Source organism: Cucurbita pepo, chromosome LG14 (genome assembly GCF_002806865.2).
Source record: "Cucurbita pepo subsp. pepo cultivar mu-cu-16 chromosome LG14, ASM280686v2, whole genome shotgun sequence".
Classification (NCBI taxonomy): Eukaryota; Viridiplantae; Streptophyta; class Magnoliopsida; order Cucurbitales; family Cucurbitaceae; genus Cucurbita; species Cucurbita pepo.
In genome coordinates, this window is record NC_036651.1 from 6,570,100 (window position 1) to 6,578,689 (window position 8,590).

Below are 8,590 nucleotides of genomic sequence, written 5' to 3' on the forward strand. Positions count from 1 at the left end.
ATCCGACCAATCCAGATTACTCAACCCAAATTATAAAGGTTGAATAGAGTTGGATTGAATTTTATTTCAGTTTGAATTGAGTTGAATTTTTGAAAATTGAAAATTCAGTTGATTCGATCGATGAGATAAACTCGAGAATAGAGTTACAGCGGAACCCAATCCAATCCAATAATTTTAAAAAAGATTAAGAATATTTAACTGTAATTATAATTTTTTAACGAACTTGTAAATGTTAGGTGAATAATTATAATTTGTAAAATAATAATTAAAAAAAATTACCATAAATAAACTAATGGCATTAACTAGTGTAGGGAAGACATTAAACTCATATGATGTATGAAATTACAGAAAAGCCCAAAGAAAAGAGGAAATTGCAAGGTTATGGGAGAGGGTAAAAAGGTAATAGTGGAAGGCAACAAGGATTTTATCGTCAAGACAGAGACAGGGTTTTGTCGTGTAGTGTCTATGTTTTGTGACCATTTTAACCCTAAGAACTGACTGAAAACCGACATGTCGTGTAGTGTCTATTTTATTTTATTTATTTATTATTTTTTAATCCACTCTTTTTTTATTTTTCTTTCCATTTTTTTATATCTTTTAAAAATATAAAATAAAATAAAAATCATAAAACCATTTTCTTAATTCTCTAAATTTAATTTAAAAATTAAAATGGGAAAATATCTCGATAACAAAAAAAAAAAAAAAGATTACGTTAAATTTTGTACGGTTTTTCATATGACCTAATGAACCTAACCAACTCGAAGTATCCAATCCAAACCATATAAGTTCAGTTGAATCAATTATTTTTAGTTTGGGTTCGGTTGAATTTTTGGAAAACCAACAAATTCGAACCAGTTCACTAGTCGACGTTTATTTTGTCAGATCAATCCGACAACCAGAAAACAAAGTTACAATTTAACCCAACCTTACCCTACTTTAATTTTTTTAGCTACATTTAATTTACTAGAATATAATTGAAAAACGCATTAAATTATCGAGGTCATATCAATATCAAAATTTATGAACATATCGATATGACAGATATTGACGTAAATAAATAAAAAAATTTATAAAAAATTAGTTCGTTTAATAATTTAATTACTTTTATTCCAAAAAATAAATTAGTGATAAAATTTGAGTAATTATTATTAAAATCCTTAAAAAAATAATATAAATTAAATTTAAAAAAAAGAATTAAAATTTGATAATTAATTTACTTACAAATGGAAGGTTAGTGGCAGAGATAGCTTTCCTCTGTATTTTACAAAATTGAACAGAGATGAAGAAAATGAAGAAAAATTATGCACCCAATTGCCCAAACACACTTTTTTCTTCTTCTTCTTCTTCTTCTCTCTCTTCATTATTGTTTTTCCTTGCTTCAATCTTCTCTCTCCTCCAAAAAGTCGGTCCTCTTGGCGCATATTCACAGATTGAGGGGTGAATCGTGGTGTGCTTAGTGCTCCAAAGCCTGCTTTTGACAAAGAACCTGATGCCCGTTTGATGTGTNTTTTTTTTTTTTTTTTTTTTTTTTTTTTTCTCTCTTTTTCTCCATTTTCCCCTTTCAAACACCCTTTTAATCTCATGAACTTCTGCTAATTTCATCATCAGATTCTTAGGTTTGTGTTCTACCTCCTCTGTTTCTGTGGATCCTCTTCTGGGTGTTCTTTGTTTTTGCTTAATCGTCTTGTTTTTGGGTTATTTCATGGCTGTCTCTCACTCGGGTTCTGTTTTTCTTCGATTTGGGTTTCTTTTTCTGAGCTCTACTGTTCATAAACCAAGATTTGGGGGTTTTCTTGTTTTTGTACTGATGGGTTTCTTTAATCGGTTGTTTTCATGTTCTTTGATGGGTTTGTGTTTTGATCTTCAAATTTCATGTCATTTTTCGTCTACCCATCTGACCTTTGATGATTTTGAGCATTTTTCTGGGTTGAATCCACATGAAATGATACTCAAAACCCACTTAATTCTGTTCTTGTTTCTTTGCATCACATGAAATAACGTTCTACCTGATTCTAGAGTGTTCTCTTCTGCTTTTTTTTGCTTGGATCTCTCTCGTAGTTCATGATTTCATGTTGATTTCTTCGTTTTTTGTAGGTTAATGGATGATGATTCTGGTGGGTTTGCTTCACCTTTGTTCTACTGATTTTGGGTGAAAGAACTGTAGTTCTGCTTTTATATATATATATATATGCTGAAGTCTAAGTTAAAGATAAGAACTAGTAGTAGTAGTAGTAGTAGAAGAAGAGCTTGTGACTGTTTTAAGAACAGCACAAGATCATTAGAGAAGCTTTTCATCAGATGTTATCCATTGAAAACCCTCCACCAGATCCCTCATATCAGCCATTGAGTATCAACAATGATGAGAGGCCTACTCAAAACGCCGCCATTCTTGACCACTCCTCCTTCCCTAACTTCTCCTTGAGGTACTCTCTTCACCCTTTGGCTTGATGAACAGATATCATGTTTGTGTGTGTTCTTTTCTCTTTGATGATCTCAAAGTCATATCAACCCATCTTGGAAAATCTCTGTTGGTGTAGATCCATACGGTAAATTGTTGCTTGCTTGCTTGTTTGGTTGTTTGTAGTTTAGCCCCATCGGTTGGAGAGGAGAACGAAAGATCTTTTATAAGGGTGTGGAAACCTCTCCCTACTAGACGCGGGAAAACTCAAAGAGGACAATATCTGCTATCGGTGGGCCTGGGCCGTTATACCCACCATGGGACCTGGCTCATGAACCCGTATTGTTCCTATTTTCGTACACTTTTGCTTCTCAATGGGTTCTCTAGAGCTGCCTTTGGAAACTTTTAATATCTGTTTTCTTTGTTCTTACCATGTCGTGTGTTTAACGAACTCGATAATTAGTATTCACCAGGCTCGAGTGGTCGATGATATTTGATTCTACCTCTCTTTTGGAACCATTCATTTGTTTTCTTGATCAAATGTCTTAAGATTTTGATTATTGAACTTTCTGGTTGGATACTGCTAAGCTGAAAGCTTATGTTCTTACGAGGTTTCGAGCTTGTGCTAGTTTGTTAATGGAAAGGAATGGTTTTGATGCAGAGATTATGTTTTCGGTTGTCGGAGCAAGGATATCGAAAACAACTGGCCATTTTCCCTCAAGAATTTGCAGCTTTGTTTGAAACATGGTGTAAAGGATTTACTACCACCTTTTCAGTCTCCGAATCGTGTCCGAAACCAGCGGGGTGAAAGTTCAACATCAAGTGTTCTTCATGGGGAGTTCTCTGAGCCTAAAGAACCTGTAGAACTAGAGCGATCGGATGCTAAGTTCGACGAAAAGCTAGTAAGAACTTGTACGGAATCGAGTTCATGCAGATGTGAAGGAGAAAATGGTTTCTCTTCCACCATGACAAGCATCTCACAACCCCAAAAAGAATTGGTTTCCACAAGTGGACCGTCTAGTTCATCTTTAAAAACCGATACTTTATCGGAAACCCCGGCCGAAGTGGAGCGTATGTGTTTTCCAGCATCTGAAAAGAACGAAAGTAAGATCAAAACCTCAGGTAAAAGATGCAAGATTATCAGAAAATCGACCAATCACGTTGACCAAACATCAACTGTAGATATTGCTGCGAGTCTTAGTACGGTATCGGAGTCGATGGCTTCGAAAATATGCCCTGTCTGCAAGACGTTCTCCTCTTCATCAAACACCACTTTAAATGCTCATATTGATCAGTGTCTTTCTATAGCATCAACTCCTAAGTGTACATCAGACTCCAAACTCACACGGTTTAGGATCAAGCCGAGGAAGACGAAATTGATGGTTGATATCTACGCTACAGCTCGTTCTTGCACGTTGGAAGAGCTTGACAGACGAAATGGTACCGCTTGGGCCACTTCGTCGGGCTTTCCTGCTGAGAATATCGAAAATTGTCAGATTAATGAAGGGAAAAAGCAGAAAGTGATGCCAGTTCATCCAGAGGACATTGATGATCATAGTGCAGGTGCAGTTTATATCGATGCCAATGGCACGAAACTTCGAATTTTGTCCAAGTTTAGTTCTCCGTCATCGTTGTCGATATCGCAAAATGAACTTGGTTCGAAGAAACTCAACGGAGTAACGGGAAGGAAGTTTCATTCAGCCAAAAAGAAGAAAGATCATTCAACTAAGCATCACAAGTATCTTAAAGTAGCTGCTGAAGGTAGAAAAGTTCCATCTCAACGGTGCATTCCTCAGGTACTCATGGAGTTTTGAACGTTATTCGAACCCGAAATATTCATGTTATGATAAATTATTTACGATTCATGCAATGCTTAAACTCGAACGTTATTCTAGAATAGCTTCGACATTCTCGTTTAGCCTAGTATGGTCACTGAGTTTGCTTATCCTTGATTGACTGATAAGGTCGAAGGACACGCTGAACGGAATGGAAGTAGTAGATTGGAGGTACATAAAATAACGAAGCAAGCGAAACCCCACGATTCGGGAACTTTACGACAATGGGCGTGCTCGAAACGAACCAGAGCAAGTGTGAGCACCAGAAAGGAAGGCTACCAACCCTCTACGTTTAAATGGCATGTTGATACTGATCGCTCGGTTTTAGCTGACTCTTTGTTTGACAGAAGTCAAGTTGAGCATTGTGTTTCGTCTCCCGAAAGCAGCGAGAGAACGGACAACATGGCGTACGAAGCCTATATTTCAGACAAGAAAGGGCGGTCTCCCGTGCGGAGGAGCCTGAGAAGTTCGTTTTCTGGTGAAATGGTTGATATTGGTTCTCCAACACAAATGAAATCTCAAACTCCACCTGGTTTTAACAAGAAGTTGTCAAGTAATTACCATGAAAATGCAGTGAAAGTTAGAAATTTGAACTCTTCCCGACGAGACGAGTTCCATGTCAGTAGCCGGTCGTCTACTGGTTCTAAGCCGTCCCCTCGGTTTAATCGGTTTTCTACTTTTGATCACAGCCGTAGCTCATCAGATGGAAGTATTGAAAGTGATCAATCTGCAAAGGAAGAGGTTACCAAAGTAAGTGAATTGAGAAACAGAAGTAATAGAGAAGCAATGAGCAAAGCCATAGCTTTGAGTAGTTCGGACTCGGAACCCGAATACGACGGATGTCACGAGTTGAAAAACATGGATTCTCATATTCGACTGGATGTCGAGTTTCAAGAAAACATCAAGGGACTTGAACTTGGTAGTAAACAGAACTCATTTCATGAAGATGTTAGTGTGGATTCTTCTTCAAAATTAGCTCCGAACGAGAGATTCACGTGTTTTTGTAAGACGAACAATAACGTCAAGACCCGGTGTGGCATGCTACAATCTACTCAGAATTGTTCATGCACCTTCTATGGATCATCCGATGGAGCGAAAGGCGGTTTCGGTATTGGACAAGACATGTTTTTCACTGATGAAGACTGCAGTGCCATGATTGGACATGATGTTCAAGGAGAACTGGATTCCGAGGCCAAGCGAGGAACGTCGTGTTTCGAGGTTGATCCAATATCTATTCCAGGACCTCCAGGATCTTTCTTGCCGAGCCCCCCGAGGGATATGAGATCCTCAGAATACCGAGGAACGTCTTCGTTGAGCTATAGCTGGGTTCATTCCTGCCTCGATCAGCACGAGTTGATTGATGGGGATTCATCAGGTTCTCCTATTTCTGCAACATCAACCATCTCTAACACCACAGCATCTAGATCTTGTTTTAGGCATAACAATCCATCTCGAGTATGTTCCGATGTATTTCATGATAAGTTCGGGTCAGTATCGCCAAAAGCTCGTGCATTGCCTCATGTAAATGGTGATATGTTTAAAGTCAATAAGTTACCAGTTGAAACAGGAGCTCTTGACGTTGTAAATAACGGCCAGCCTTGCTGTTGTCAAAGGGTCGGCACCAACGTAACTTATCCCGAACCACAACTGACGAGGCATCACGCGATGACATCGGAAACCATGCCAGCCATGGACAGAAGACCAAACAGCTTTGATATTATGGCTGAAGGGCCTGGACAGACGACACCGGAGAGCAGGGGGTTCCCAGTAAATAAGTTGCCTTTCAAGTCCTATCCAGGACCGAAGTTTTCGAGTCCTCGTGAGCCTGCCAGTCCAGTTACGTCTAATTCTGTACTGAGGTTAATGGGAAAGAACTTGATGGTGGTAAACAAAGATGAGGAAGATGTAGCTAAGTCAGTTAAGCAGCCACAACTTAGTCAGGTTCCAAGTTTTTTGGGCGGTTCCACGCAACATGTTCGAAATCAAGCTTCCTCTGGTTCGTATCCTCATTGGCCACATCAAAATGCAGGTAACTTATTGGGGCAGAGTCTCGATGTAACGTCGTCGAGGGGCTTCGGGAGCCCTGCGAATCTGAATATGTCGTCACCGCACGGTCAAGCACCTACCACATTGTTTCTTAAGCAGCACACAGCCTCCCAAGCCAGATTCATTGCCAATGATCCAAAACACCTTGTAAGTCCATTTTGTTATCAACCAAAGGATGCTTCAAATCTCAACAAACCAGCAACAATACACAGTTCTAGTTTTCAATCGACCCCGTCTCGAAAAGATCATGCCAGCCCTGTTAAATGGGATTGTAATTCCGAACCGCCATACGTCTGCAGGAGAGGAGTCTTTTAATAGAGTTACTCGAGGTCTTTGCTCGTCGTCGTAGGTTATGCTATCAAGTTCCTGCCATCGAATCAGTGATAGTATCCGTGTTTTTTCGGTAGCCAAATGTTTTTTTGAACGCTCTAAGCAACGGGTGACAGATACATTTTACCAGATGAAGGAGATACAACATACAATGGAGATTCAGAGAGGGGCTGTGTTATTAGTCAGTTCTAAAGCTATGAAGAGAGTAGATAATATATATATATATATATATATATATATATATATATATATATATATAATGTACAAGTGGTTTTTCGATGAATAATCGTCTCGAACCTTTGACCGAAACGTAATGGAACAGAGCTTTCCCGCTATTTAAAGTGTCTTTCTTGTTCATTTTTCGAGTCAATAAGTAGTAGTAGTCTCTTTTGTCTAACTTCATGGGTCTTGTAACGGTTCAAGCTCACCGCTAGCAGATATTGTCTTCTTTGGATTTTCGCTCAAAAATTTTAAAACGTGTCTGTTAGGAAGAGGTTTTCATATCTTTATAAAGAGTGTTTCGTTCTCCTCTTCAACGGATGAAGGATCTAACAGGTGATGTTGTTCTCTTTGGACTTTTTCTCAAAATTTTTAAAACGTGTCTACTAGGGAGAGGTTTTCATATCTTTGTAAAGAGTGTTTCGTCCTCCTCTCCAACGGACCTAAGATCTTACCGGTGATATTGTCCTCTTTGGGTTGTAGTTCAAAATTTTTAGAACGTGTCTGTTAGGGAGAGGTTTCCATATCTTTATAAATGATATTTCGTTTTCCTCCCCAACCGATGTGGGATCTTACCGGTCTGAATTCATGAGAACCGTTTATATTGCTCCTACTCTAAAAGGTTCCATGGATTCAATACGAACAAGAAGAAACAAACAAGAGGAGGAAAAAGAAGATTCCTTGATAGTCAAATCAATAGCAGAAACCATCACTATATAATGAAGCTCCATTGGATTAACTTAACTTCCATTACTGTATTTAATATGAAGATTAGTTGTACAATGAATGGAACAGAAGAAGCCAAACTTCACGATGGAGTACCCATCTTTCGCTGTCAAGATCACATTTTGATCATACGGGTAGCTGTATTTTGATGAAAACAAACATGGGTGCCTCTTGCTTTTGTATATTGCTATCATTTTCTTGCTGCAAAAGATCTCTCTATGTGAAGAAATAGCCCAAGGCAGTGGAAGGGATTTTTATTGGGGCCTCTTTAGTATAAGAGAGGGCACGCTCTCGCATGCAAAGGTGGCGGACCCTTTATCTATCTATCTATCTATATATATATACACGTAACAGTTTATACTCACTGCTAACAAATATTGTTCAAAGTCTTTGGACTTTTCTTTTCGGGTTCTCCCTCAAAGTTTTTAAAACGCGTCTATTAGGGAGAGGTTATCACACCCTCGTCAGAAATGTTTTGTTCTCCTCTCTAATCAATGTGAGATCTCACCGTCCACTCCCTTGAGACCCAACGTCCTCGTTGGCATACTGCTTGGTGTTTGGCTGTGATACCAGTTGTAACAACTTAAGCCCATTACTTGCAGATATTGTTATCTTTGAGCTTTTTGTTTCGGGCTTTTCCTCAAGTTTTTTAAAACATATCTGTCAGAGAGAAGTTTTCACATCCTGTAAGAAATGTTTTATTCCCTTTTCCAACCAATGTGGGATCTCACAATCCCCACCCTCTTGGTGGACCCAACGCCACCAATGTAGGATCTCACAATCCACCTCCCTTGAAGACCAGTATTCTCGCTTTGTTGGCACCAACGTGGGATCTAACAATCCACCTCCCTTGGTGAGCCCAGCGTCACCGGTGTAGAATCTCACAATCCACCCCTCTTCGGAGGCCTAGTGTTCTCGCTTTGCTGACACACTACTCAGTGTCTAACTGATCTAATACTATTTATAACAGTCCAAGCCCACGCTAGTAGATATTGTCCTCTTTAGTCTTCCCTTTCATACTTTCCTTCAAGGTTTT

The 8,590-nt window shown here is 39.0% G+C and overlaps 1 protein-coding gene across 2 annotated transcripts; it reads left to right on the forward strand.

Annotated features, from left to right (window-relative positions):
• Positions 1-1,253: 1,253 nt before the first annotated feature.
• Positions 1,254-6,944, forward strand: LOC111810753 (serine-rich adhesin for platelets-like). Of its 2 annotated transcripts, none has more exons than XM_023697525.1 (4): positions 1,254-1,504; positions 2,095-2,423; positions 3,060-4,194; positions 4,363-6,944. In XM_023697525.1, exons 2-4 carry the CDS (start codon positions 2,299-2,301, stop codon positions 6,592-6,594), a joined length of 3,492 nt encoding a protein of 1,163 aa, XP_023553293.1. In that variant the 5' UTR covers positions 1,254-1,504; positions 2,095-2,298; the 3' UTR covers positions 6,595-6,944. The 2 variants fall into 2 exon arrangements, with proteins under 2 accessions (XP_023553293.1, XP_023553294.1); XM_023697526.1 differs by lacking the exon at positions 1,254-1,504 and adding an exon at positions 1,520-1,616.
• The last annotated feature ends 1,646 nt before the right edge of the window (positions 6,945-8,590 follow it).